Raw genomic sequence first — 13,358 nt, 5'->3', positions numbered from 1 at the left:
CCTTTATGCCTTTGAAAAATAAAACAACAGGCCAAGTGCCATGGCTCATTCCTGTAATCCCAGCACTTTGGGAGGCTGAGGCAGGAGGATCACTTGAGGGCAGGAGTTTGAGACCAGCCCTGCCTACGTAATGAGACCCTGTCTCTACAAAAACTTAAAAAACAAATTAGCCAGACATGGTAGTGTGCACCTGTAATTCCAGCTCCTTGTGGGTACCTAGGTGGGAGGATCACTTGAGCCCAGGAGTTTGAGACCAGCCTGGACAATATAGCAAGACTCGGTCTGTACAAAAAATAGAAAACATGGTGCATGCCTGTAGTCACAGCTACTCAGGAGGCTGAGCAGGAGGACTGCTTGAGCCCAGGAGTTGGAGGCCACAGTGACCTATGATCATGCCATTGCACTCCAGCCTGGGTGACAGAGAAAGACTCTGTCTCTAAAATAAAATAAAACAACAACAACAACAACAACAAACCCTTCCAAGCTCCTCTGGTTAATGCTGTTAACAACAACAACAACAACAACAACAACAACAAACCCCTCCAAGCTCCTCTGGTTAATGCTGTTAAATAGTAACCACCATCTGGGGAACTGCATGTCCTATCAGATACCCCCTAGTGGTCTAGGACAGTAGACTACAAAGAGCATATGTTAGTCCACTGGGCTGCACAAAGAAAATATTTCAACTTCAGCTTATAATTTTTTCGGTAACTCTTACATTCACCACTCCAGACTCTTAATATATCAGAGAGATGCTGTTTTGCAGGAGCAGCTGCTGAAGAACACTGGCTTCTGGTGATGACCACATTTATGTTAACTAAGAGCATGCACGTGTGATCAAATGTTTGTCAGCTGATAAAATATACCAGAGACAAGTTGGGATATTCTGGAATCATATTTCAGAAGCAACTAATCTTGTAGGAAGTAGTCAAAAATGTTTTCTTGCTGTTTTAAATGGGAAACGTAGGTGTGGTTAAGTCACAAAGTTAGCACTCGTTTCCTGTCCCTTGTGGTTTAAAGGTCTTGCATCATTCATCACAACGAAGTGGTAAGCATTGTAAGCTACTAATTTAGAAGCACAAATGTACATAGATTTATTTTTGGTCCTAGGAGCTTGGAAATTGGAGCTCTGCATGGTCCCTTGCCTGGTCAGGAGATTCTTGATGAGAGACGGTGGGGACTTGAGAAAGCCTGAGCTCCAGTGTTAATTGGATAAATGTTCTGTAGCCATTCCTGCAGAGTGGAATGGCTGATGGAGTAGACGTCCTGATCTCTATTTTGAGGTGGTGGCATAGAAAGGCCCGGATTTTCTTTTCCCTTTCTTTTTTTGTGCTTTTGGATGGTTGTGACTTCCTCACAAATTGTTGAGAAAGTGGAATGAACCAATGAGTGTAAAGTGCCTTGGCTGACAGTAGGTGCTCAGTGAATAAGCATTGGTTCGCCTCCCCTTTCTGTCTCACTTCTGGCTCTTTGTGCTTGTCAATGTGAGGGGAGTCACCTGTGTAGAAATTTATTTTTACAGGAAGATGAAGAAACCTGAGTGTGTGAAGCAACCTAAAGTCATTGTGTCATGTTCTATGAGCCTCTTTGTGACTAGACTTCTGGCAAGTGCTGGCCACAAACCAGCGTAGGGATTCCGGTGACATTAGATTGGACTGTAAACAAATGTGAGCGAGCGTGAGAAAAACTGCTCCTTGCTTTTGGGAGTAGGTGAACCTGCTTAATAAAGAGGAAGTGCCAGTGTTACACATAACATTGTGGTGCAATAAAAGGTGTGAATTAGGTTTAGATCAGAGCTCTAGCAGCTTTCTAGTTCCTGCTCTTGACTGCCCCACAGGGCAAGTGAATAGAGTCTTAGTTGCTTTATTGAGTTGAAAAAGCTATCCAGGAATATGCTTCAATCCTTTGTATTTACTTGACTTGGAATTTTGTCTGTTTATCGCCTGTTTGTTTTTCTTTCATTTCTTTGTTCATTTGTTCTTTAGTCATATATATTTTATTGAGCACCTACTATGTAGTTGCTTTAACATGTATAATTTTATTTAACTCTCAGAACTTGAGGCCTATAGGTTTATCTCTGTGGTATAGATAAGCCTTTAATGCTGTAAATTTCCTTCTAAGCCCTGCTTTAGCTTTATCCCTCAAATTTTTTTTTTTTTTGGAGACGGAGTCTCGGTCTGTCACCAGACTGGAGTGCAGTGGTGCGATCTTGTCTCACTGCAACCTCTGCTTCCTGGGTTCAAGCAGTTCTCCTGCCTCAGCCTCCCGAGTAGCTGGGATTACAGGCACACACCACCACGCCCAGCTAATTTTTGTATTTTTAGTTGAGATGGGGTTTCACCATGTTGGTCAGGCTGGTCTCGATCACATGACCTGGTGATCTGCCTGCCTCAGCCTCCCAAAGTGCTGGGATTATAGGCATGAGCCACCATGCCTGGCTATCCCTCAAATTTTAATGTTACATTTTAATTTTCATTTGATTTAAACTATTTTCTAATTTCTTTGGAGATTTCCTTTGTTTAGTTTCCAAATATTTGGGGATTTTCCATATACCTTTTTGTTATTGCTTTCTAGTTTAATTTGTACATGTCTTTTTTTTTTTTTTTTTTTGAGATGGGGTCTTGCTTTGTTGCCCAGGCTAGAGGAGTGCAATGGTGTGATCTCGGCTCACTGCAACCTCCACCTCCCAGGTTCAAGCGATTCTCCTGCCTCAGCCTCCCAAGTAGCTAGGATTATAGGTGCCCGCCACTACGCCTGGCTAATTTTTGTATTTTTAGTAGAGACAGGGTTTCGCCATGTTGACCAGGCTGGTCTGGAACTCCTGACCTCAGGTGATCTGCCTGCTTTGGCCTCCCAAAGTGCTGGGATTACAGGCGTGAGCCACCGCGCCCAGCCTGTACATGTTTTCTTTATCCTACTTGTTCTATCAGTTACTGAGAGAGGGGTGAATTCTCTAAAAATAATTTTGGATTTGTCTGTCTCCGTTTAGTTTGATCAGTTTTTGCTTCATTTATTTTGGGACTCTGTTAGTTGCATACACATTTAGTTTTCTTTTCCAGTGTGTCTATTGAGTGTTGGACCACATTTCTTTATGTGGGTTTTTTTGTTGGTGGTTCTGGGTATTACAGTATATATACTTAACTTTTCACAGTCACATTTTACCACAAGGGTGGTATGGAAACCTTACCACCATATAGATTAGAGTCCTTTAGCCTTTCTTCTTTATATTGAGGTTTTACATATACATACTTGGAAAACCCCACCAATGTTCTAATTTATACACATACCCATCATTCATATTTTATAGCTCTTAAAAAGAAAGAAGTAGTCTATTAGATTTACCCAGACATTGCCATTTCTCTTGCTTTTCCTTCATTCTTGAAGTTCCAGGTTTCTTTCTCATATTGTTTACCTGCTCTGTTAGTTAGCTGGGGCCACTATAACAAAATACCACAGGCCAGCTTTAAACAACAGAAATGTATTTTCTCATAGTTTTGGAGTCTAGAAGTTCCACTTCAAGGTGCTGGCAGATTCTGTTTTTGTGAGCTCTCTTGGTGGCTTGCAGACACCGCCTTCTCTCTGAGTGCTCACGTGGCCTTTTTTGTGTGCACGTGAGGAAAGGGAGGGAGAGAACTCTTGTGTCTCTTTGTCTTCTCATAAGGGCAACAGTCCTGTTGGATTAAGGCTCTGCTCTTTGACCTCACATAACTTTATTACCTTTTTATAGGCCCTGTCTTCCAAGTACAGACACATTGAGGGTTAGGCTTCAATATATGAATGAGTAGTTTTTGGGGAAGAGTCGCACAATTCAGACCTTAGAGGAACCTCATGGAGCATTGTTATTATAGCTGTTTTAGAGTCATTGATAATTCCTACACCTTTGTCATCTTGAGGTTGGCATCTGTTAATTGTCTTTTCCTTGAGAAGTCGTGTCTCTTTGTGTAGCAAGTAATTTTTTGACTCCTTTTACCTATTTATTCTACCATTAGGTATGGCTTCCCTCTCCATCATCATCTTATGGTCAGAGATCGATGCTGGACATGCTACAGATAACACACCCACGATTCAGGCAGCAGAAATGAAAAGTGGGATAGGTTGGGCAAAAGAAGACTTCTTAGAAGTCCCACCCAGTAGCTGCTTTCAGTCTCTCGTTGGCCGCCTCCATGTTCAGGGGAGATGTTGTCTTTGAGTTGGCCCCAATACCCAGTGTTCTCTTGCCGAGGAAGGAGAATGGGTATTGGGCAGGCAACCAGAGTGTCTGTCACAGCCATATACTTTCTCCACCTCCCACATGACACTTGGGGAGATCAATGATCTATGTGTATGTTTGTCTGGTTTTTGCTTGTACTTAATTTTCTAAGTGATACGGGTTTTTTTTTTTTTGCAGCCAGAGTTGCCAATTGCCAGTTAAGATTTTAGGTCTAATTTAGGGTTACATTTACATAGAAAGTCTCTACATTTCCTTTTAGCACAGCAAGACAATTTATAGATGACAAAATTCATCTGTCCTCTGGTCTGAAGTAGATTTTCTTTCCTAGCAGAATTGTGAAAATATTTTGATCTGTCACAGCAATTTATAGTGTGAAACTTCTGTAACTTTACAATTTATGTCTTGAACAAAAGCAAAAACATAAACTCTAGGCCTAAATATTTGATCTTACCTTTCTATGGAGTTTACTAAGTGGGATTTTGACTTTATTGGGTGAATTTTCCCACAGATGTTGTTGATTTTATTAGTGTCTTTTTCCCTACTAGCATTCTTTCCTGGGCCCTGTTCAGTTGCCAGTCTACTTTAGGGCTGGCGTGTGTTAGAGTGTTAAGTCGTTTGCTTACAGTTGGGGAGTCATTGCTGGATATGGTAAGTAAGGAGTGTCTCTGTCTCTAGTTAAGAAATGAACTGTCGGGAGCTAGACAGTGGGTGCTCATGGACATAGGATGGCAACAACAGACACTGGAGACTGATAGAGAGGGGAGTGGGGAGGAGGGCAGGGGCTGAAAAGCTGTTGGGTACTATGCTTAGTGCCTGGGTGAGGAGATCAGTTGTACCTCATACCTCAGCATCACGCAGTATACTCCAGTAACCAGTCTGAACATGTATCCCCTGAATCTAACATAAAAGTTGAAATTATGTTAAATAAATAAATAAATACAAATGTCAATTTTGGCATAGGTTAAATTCTTAATGTAAAAAAAAAAAAAAGACACCAAAATCTGAAATGGGACAATCCAGGAGAATTTGTAAGTGATCTGTACACTGAGTCTCATCACATGGGCTGTACCTCATGGACTAAATGAACTGTATTTGGTCTTGGTATTGGATATCTTTTAGCTTTGATTATCATGTTGTCCCAGTACTCAACTGTAGTAGATTGGGTGGTGTATTAGTTAGAGTCCTGTCAGGAAATCAGAAACCATACTTAATTATTTGAACTGAAAATTCAGTGTAGGAAATCGATTAAATAGGTTTCAGAAGGAACACTGAGATAACACAGTTGATAAGTACAGGAAGTGGCTCCACCCCTAAGGCTAGAAGTACAAAGGCAAGAAGCTGGGGCTATCAAAATCTGGAAGATCAGAGCTTGGGCCCTGAGCAACTAGGGTTCAGATCTCTGAAGAGGCGGCCCCATCCAGCTGCTGCAGGAGTTCAGAGGAGGGACCTTTTCCAACTGGCACCATTCCTTTGAGGAGAGGGTGTTGCCTCTACCTCTGAGGGTGCACGATACTAGTTGTGGGAATGTGGAATGAAGCTGGAAACTGGAACCAGTTGCTGCTGCCAGCTATCTGTTGCTGGGGCAGCACTGCCAGGACAGCAAGCCCACAGGAAGGATGCAGTCCTTTTGTCCCTTCTGCCTTCCAATCTCCCTCCAGTGTCCCTGCTGCAGAACCTAACTGACTGAAACGAAGTGTCCTTTGAGTCTCAGCCCCAGCATCGCAACTGTGGAGAGTAGATTGATGTGGAGAGCTTACTAACCAGCACTGGTGGTTTGCTGTATGAGTGGGAGCAATCCCTTAACTTATCTTAGAGGCGTTTCAGGATAGGTGAGTATTTAGGCAACATGGTTTGTTCTTGAAAATGAGCAGTTTGTTGGTCCTTGTGTAGCAGTTGTTGCTTATAACTTGGTATCTTCTGAGTTGGGTTCTTATTACATGTGGGAAATATCCAAACCTACTGCTCTGAGTATTTCTTTGAGAAATTATTCTTAGACACAAATCAAAGGGTCATGGTTTCCCCAGGCTCTTTTTAGTTTCTAAGTCTTCTCAAAATGGACTAAAGATTAGGTTTTGGGAGTTGGGGGGAGCAGGCTTAAAACCCATTGGTGCCGTGCGCAGTGGCTCACGCCTGTAATCCTGACACTTTGGGAGGTCGAGGCTGGCGGATCATCTGAGGTCGGGATTTCAAGACCAACCTGACCAACATGGTGAAACCCCATCTCTACTAAAAATACAAAAATTAGCCAGGCATAGTGGCTCATGCCTGTAATCCCAGCCACTCGGGAGGCTGAAGCATGAGAATCACTGAACCTGGGAGGCAGAGGTTGGAGTGAGCCAAGATCACGCCATAGCACTTCAGCCTGGGTGACAGAGTGAGACTCTGTCGCCAAAAACAAAATAAAACAAAGCAAATCCATTGGTGATTTATGTGTAGAGAGAACATGATTTTGAGTTAGGGAGCCCTGGGTTCGAAATAGCTTTGTGGCCTTGGGCAGTTTATTTAACTTTAATTGTTAATTGTTGTTTCCTCATCAGAAAAATATTGAAACCATTTACTTCTCACAGCTGTTAAAAGCATTAAATCATTGAATTAGGTAATATTTATGTGCAGTGCCTATCATCCCCAGAGCAACTGCTAAGACCATAACTTGAAAATACTTAGTAAAAGGAAGGACAAGGGATTTAAAACGCAGCACTAGAAAATAACTGTTTGACCCAAAAGAAGGCAGGAATGGAGGAATTGAGGAACATAAGTCATAGAAAATAAATAGCAAAATGGCAGAAATGAGGCCTCCTTATCAGTAATTACATTACATTTAGTAGATTAGATTCTCCTGTTACAAAGACAGAGAATAGATTTTTTTAATAAAGCCACGACCCAATGACGTGTTGTCTACAAGAGACTCACTTTGGATTCAGATGCAAATAGATCAAAAGTAAAAAGATGGAAAAAGATATTCCGTGCAAAAAGTAACCAAAAGAAAGCTCAGGTCACTGCACTAATAGCAGACAAAATATATTTTAAGACAGAAATTATTGCCAGAGACAAAAAAGGCTATTATATAAACAGTCTGTCAGGAAGATACATGGTGCCTGGTACATCGTTAAATAAATACCTCTGTTTCTGTTCCATGCGCGCACACACCTGCCAACCCATAAACTCAGCCTCAGGAATTTAGATGCTCCTTTTCCATGGTGATCAACATGGACACCATTTCTTTTATAGTGCAGGAGGCCTTTTCCAAATTCTAAACTGAAAGCCTCCTTTCACCTGATTGATGTTGAATTTCTCCCTGCCACGTAGGTACGAAGATGCCCTGGTGCTCCTCCTCACAGAGGTGTTGAATCGAATCCAGTTCAGATACAACCAGGCCCAGCTGGAGGAGTTGGATGACGAGACTCTGGATGACGATGTAAGCGGCACGCCCTGATTGACTTTTTGTCGCTCTCACGTTGTGATGTGAATCAGAATGGGGACCTGTAACCCAGAGCCCTCTGCTCCGGAGACTGTTCTGAAACCAGAGTAGTCTTCTGGTTTTTTTTTTTTTTTTTGAGGCGGAGTCTCACTCTGTCGCCCGGGCTGGAGTGCAGTGGCCGGATCTCAGCTCACTGCAAGCTCCGCCTCCCGGATTTACACCATTCTCCTGCCTCAGCCTCCCGAGTAGCTGGGAGTACAGGCGCCCGCCACCTCGCCCGGCTAGTTTTTGTATTTTTAGTAGAGATGATGTTTCACCGTGTTAGCCAGGATGGTGTCGATCTCCTGACCTTGTGATCCGCCTGTCTCGGCCTCCCAAAGTGCTGGGATTACAGGCTTGAGCCACCGCGCCCGGCCGTCTTCTGGTTTGAGTTGTACATTTGAAATTTTTAATCTCCTGCTAGTCCCTTTTGACTTATTAACCATAAAAAATGTTTTACAGGCATTTTTATGTGGACTAGAGATGTAAGTAGAGAAACCATATGTACAATGAAAAGTGGTTTAGTGAGAACTGTGTATCCTCTCTGTCTCCCCTGCCTTGCACCCTCACCTCTGCTCCCCAACCTGGGCAGCGGTAAGAGCTAGCTGGATGCTTGTGGACACCGTTAGCGAGATACTGAACCAATAAGGCTAGAATGAAAGGATGTCTGTTTGGAGTATATTATGCAAACTTCTACTTCTTAAAATCGGTCTTGAATTTTCTGATGCTGATGTGCCCAACGTTAGTAAGGAAAATATCTTTAAGGAAACAATTCCAGTGTTTGTTTGTTTTTTTTAAAACCATTAGGTGCTTAAAATTTTTCAAATTAACTGCTGCTGTTCTGAAAGTTAGAGTGACTGTGGCATGGTCAAGAGCTTATGGGTGGTCATATTTGGGTTACAGAGAGCCCTTTGCTTAGAGCCAGATGGCCTGGGTTTGAAGCTCTGCAACCTAGGGCATGGAGGAGATTGGAAGGCTGGGTGTGGCATTTCTCTAAGCAATAACGTCCTCATCTCCCAAAAGGGGAATGACATGTCTTGCTTCTTAAATGTCAGCATGAATAAGAATCACTAGAACAGCTTGTTAAAGCAGATTCTGATTCTGGAGGCTCAGGGTGGGGACCACAGAATTTGCATTTCTGACAGCCCCCCCAAGGGATGCTTTTGCTGACTGGCTGTGGACCCCATTCTGAATGGCACTGAGTCAGTCGGTTATTTGGATAGGGACACAGTAGTGGACTGTGTCAGAAGGTGATGTGTGATCATTTCCAACAGGTGATTTCACAAGTGGCTCTCCATCTCTGTATCCTGTAACCCAAGCGGGGAAAATAGGTTATTCTATGTGGATCATTTACTTTCTAGGAAATCGTTTTTTATGAAATTAATTCATTGTTTTAAAAAAATTCTAGCTTGGCCTTTTTATTGTACCAGATAACCTGGTTCCATCATTTTCCATTTCTTCAAAATTTTATTTCTGAAAGTGGACTTGAGGTTGGCAAGGAAGATGAGAGGATTCTGGGAGAGCTGATTTTCCTGTGCTTCCCCCACAGCAGCAGACGGAGTGGCAGCGGTACTTACGGCAGAGTTTGGAGGTGGTGGCCAAAGTGATGGAGCTCCTGCCCACGCATGCCTTCTCTACACTGGTAATGCGCCGTCCGGGGGAGTGGAAAGTGTGCGATTTTCCTGTACACAGAGCTTGGCTAGTTGACTCCCCTGTGTCTGTCTGTCTGTCTGTCTCTCTCTCTCTCTCTCTCTCTGTCTCTCTGTCTCTCTGTCTCTCTCTCTCTCTCTCTCTGTCTCTCCTCCCCTTCCTCCCCATATGTACTTTTTAAAAACAGAATAATAATTACCATTTAACTGTTACTCAAACTGAACAAATACTAACATTTCCACAAAATATTAAACCTACTTTTGGAACCCTCTTTAGTCTTGGATATAATAGGAATTTGACTAAAGCCTTAATACCTTTATCAGTAGCTTGCAAGTGGCCAGGCCAAGTAGGAGCTATTACTTATAGAAGTTACATTGCTGAAAAGCTGGCCGTTGTAAAGCTCACTCTTGGCAAATTGCTAGCTTTCTCTGCCTGTGTCTATATGTGCTGGAATCTTTAGATGTAAGGATTGATTCCCTTTCCTATGTGGTGCTTGTTATTCAGAGAGATTTGCATTAAATTCATCTCTTCTTCAAGGCAAGGCAGTTATTAGGGTAATTCTTTTTTTTTTTTTTTTGAGACAGAGTCTCACTCTGTCGCCCAGGCCAGAGTGCAGTGACATGATCTTGGCTCACTGCAACCTCCACCTCCTGGGTTCAAGCGATTCTCCTGCCTCAGCCTCCCGAGTAGGTGGGACTTCAAGTGCCCACCACCACACCCAGCTAACTTTTTGTATTTTTAGTAGAGATGGGGTTTCACCGTGTTAGCCAGGATGGTCTCGATCTCCTGACCTCGTCGTCTGCCCACCTCTGCCTCCAAAGTGCTGGCATTTACAGGCGTGAGCCACCACCCCTGGCCATAGCGTCATCTTTTACATTGAATGACCTAGCTATATTTGTGTTATCTCCTGGAAAGCTTCGTTTTACTTTGCCATCTCTGCCTTTCTTAGGGGCTAGTCACGTTTTAATCTTACTGGTGAGTGTAGCAGCTTGCGAAAGAAAGATGCAGCTCTGGTTATGATGTTCTGACTGCTACTTGAGCAAGGGAACTGACTTCCAAATAATTAGGCCCATCTTTTCACTTTTCCATGTACTTCAATAAGGCATAGCTGACATTTCTCTCATGTAGAGGTTCCCTTGGATTTGAAGGGAGATATGGTCCCTTCTCAGAGTTCTAGAAGGTGTAGGTCATTTCAGGGTTTGATCTGCTCTGTTAGGAATGTAATATTCATACCACAGTGTCCTTTGCTTTAAAAAATAAAAATAAAAAAAGAGGGTCGAACTAATACGTTTTCTTTCTTCTTCTGTGTATTAATTGGTGTTTTCAATTGTAGAAACTGTAGTGTGGGAGGGTGCTCTGAAGAGTGGTCATAGGTTTTTAGCTGCATTTAAAGGTTCCTAGAGAAAAGGTTTTGATCCTGTTCCTCGCCCCTTAGTTGCTTGTTATGTTAAATGCTATTAAAACTTGTTAAAATGCTATTAAAACTTGATTTATTACTTAAATTTTTTTTTGTTGTTTCTTTGTTTTCAGTTCCCAGTTCTTCAGGACAATTTAGAAGTTTACTTGGGATTGCAGCAGTTTATAGTCACTTCAGGGTCAGGTAAACTGATTTTTATTTTCTAATTTAACCAAACTTTCAAAAAACCATTGGACTGATACTTCATTACTGCTGCCGTTGCTGTCGGAACATGATTTCTTCACTGCGGCCTCCCCACTTCTAAACAGGGAACGTTTTTAAAGGCTTATGATAAAAAGAAGCTGTGGGGGAGGTAAAAGATGAGGTCATGACAGTGTATTCCAAGGAGGTATTTGGAAAAGAAACTGATTTGGAGTAAAGAGACAGGACTTACTAAAAAGCCTCTAATATTTCCTTATGTCCTTTCAACCAGCAGGTGTACTAGGGAAAACATGGCCTTGTGCTTTCTTGCTTCCTGCACACTCTAGAATTGGAAGGCCATAGCGTAGCTGATGGTCTGTGATCCCGCCCCCCCGCCCCCCGCACCTGTTGCAAATGGCCCCAGGGGCTCCGACCAGAGCTGGTTGGAAAGGTTTTTGGCTGCTGTTTACAGGCCCTGCCTGCTTGGGGTTTAGGGTTAGCTTTCTTTGTTATTTTGTTGATAACAATAATAGTAGTAGCTTCCTTTTGTGGCTCTCATTACATGCCAGGCACTGTGTTATTGACTTATATTACTTAATTCTCTCCATTGTCCTGTGAGGTGTAAGTGCTATTACTAGTTTCCCCTATTTTACATAAGAGGAAATTGATGTTCAGAGATGTTAATTTACCCGGGCTCCCATGGCTTTGTTGGTACTAGTCTCATGATGGTATAATAGGGAATGACAAAACGTTGAAATAGCTTAACATCTGACATTCATTTTTGTCAACGTTGAAATAGCTAGCATCTGACATTGATTTTTGTCAGCTGAAAACACCAGTAACTGAAAGCCACGTGTGTCCTCCCTGCCCCATCAGCTGCTGTGCACCACTTCTCACCGCCCTTCCTTCTTTCCAGCGTGCTTCTTATGGAACCTGTCCTGGCTCTGGCTTGCAGCCCCTGCGTTGGGTAACTGCTGTTTCAGCCCAGCACAGAGCTGCCCAGTGTGCAGCCCATCTCCTGGATGAGCTTGTAATTCATGGCAGATCCTCCACGGGAGCCTCTTTCCGAGGCTGTCCTTGGTGGTCTGTGATGGCTGGTTTCCATGACTATATAAGCTTCTAAATAATCTAGTGGGCCCCAGGAGGCTGATGGGCCTTGGCATGTCCTGAATGTAGGCCCTGACTTTGTAGATAGGGTAAGAAATTTAAAAAGACAAAACTTTAAAAAGGCACTTTCAAAACAAACATGCCTGTAAAATGTGCTGTCACCACTAATGAAAATCATTTGGCTGTGTAGAAGTGCTACAGATGTTTCCAGAAGCCATTCTTGGGAATAATCATGCCCAGGTGGTCTTTTCTTCAGGACCACTATTCAAATTAGAATGTACTCAGGACCCTGAAGACACTGTTCTTGATCTATTAAAAAAAACCAAGCAGGTGTTCTTTCCTCCCCCACCTTGACCCTTCAGTGTCCTGTTTACTTTTGTAAAAGCTGACGTTTTTACATTCCATTGTGTCTGTCTTTAGGTGAAAGTCTAGTGAATCTGAAACTCTATATCTGGGACATAGCTGATAATTCTGAGCTCCTCACCCTAGAAGGATAATGTGATTTATTTTTTCCTATAGGAAATACCACATACTTGCTTTCGCTAACGCCTATTTACTGGCAATTTCATAGAACTCCGCTCTTCCAGATCATTTGTAAATCTCATCCTCAGCACTGATCCTTGGCTTGTACTCCAGTGGCAAAACCTCTCAGGCCGGAGAAATGCTTATTTCCTGTTTTAAAACAAGCTCTCTCATCCATGACAAAGCATTCCCCAATTTTTGGTGGCTCAGAAGCCAAGTTTCCAGTGCAAAGGCTATTAACAAACGGAAACTCTGAGTACATTTTTTCCCCTGGTTCCCATAGCCATTTACCCCCTCAAATAACCTCCGTGCCACACCAGCCTTATGACCCTCAACAGAAACTGTGCCCTCTCGTCCCTGATAGGCTCTGGGTCCTCCTGCATTTGCATTTACTTTCTAGCCCAGCCTTTAATTCTTGGGTCTCCTCTGGAGCCTGTGTAAATGGGCACCAGCTGAGATTCTTGCTTACTCCTGGTACTGTGACCGTATCTGACAATGGGATGCACATTTTGGCCAGCAGTGAGACCTGCAGTGTGGTTGAGGCCTGCAGTGTGGTTACCTAGCCTGGAAGGCTCCCACTTTTGCTTTTGTCAGAGCAGCTGGATTGAGCAGATCCTGTGTGCTTTGCATTGTTTCCCTTCCTGCTGCTGAGCCCGCCTCCACTTCCCTGTCAAGACCAAGGCACAGCTTGTGTTGCTGGGCCACGTTGGTTGCTGTGTGCTGCTCTGGCTCCTGGCAGGTCATCCTTTGCTCCCTCTGTCTGTCTTTTCTACCATATGTAGGTTAAGAAATCCTCATTGGTGGTGTTCCCCTTG

At 43.1% G+C, this 13,358-nt stretch overlaps 1 protein-coding gene across 3 annotated transcripts in view; it reads left to right on the top strand.

The window, feature by feature from the left end:
- XPO6 (exportin 6) overlaps nt 1–13,358 on the top strand; it is a 117,163-nt gene that overhangs the window by 71,561 nt on the left and 32,244 nt on the right. For 2 of the 3 annotated variants that reach the window (XM_033217918.1, XM_033217916.1), the window contains 3 exons: nt 7,517–7,625; nt 9,217–9,309; nt 10,848–10,917. In XM_033217918.1, coding sequence (XP_033073809.1) covers nt 7,517–7,625; nt 9,217–9,309; nt 10,848–10,917 — 272 coding nt within the window. The remainder of the gene's footprint in view (nt 1–7,516; nt 7,626–9,216; nt 9,310–10,847; nt 10,918–13,358) is intronic. The other variant, XM_033217917.1, reaches the window with a different exon arrangement.

The sequence above is a fragment of the Trachypithecus francoisi genome, unplaced genomic scaffold, assembly GCF_009764315.1.
Source record: "Trachypithecus francoisi isolate TF-2019V2 unplaced genomic scaffold, Tfra_2.0 Lachesis_group10, whole genome shotgun sequence".
Taxonomy (NCBI): Eukaryota; Metazoa; Chordata; class Mammalia; order Primates; family Cercopithecidae; genus Trachypithecus; species Trachypithecus francoisi.
This window is presented reverse-complemented; position numbering and strand designations above follow the sequence as displayed.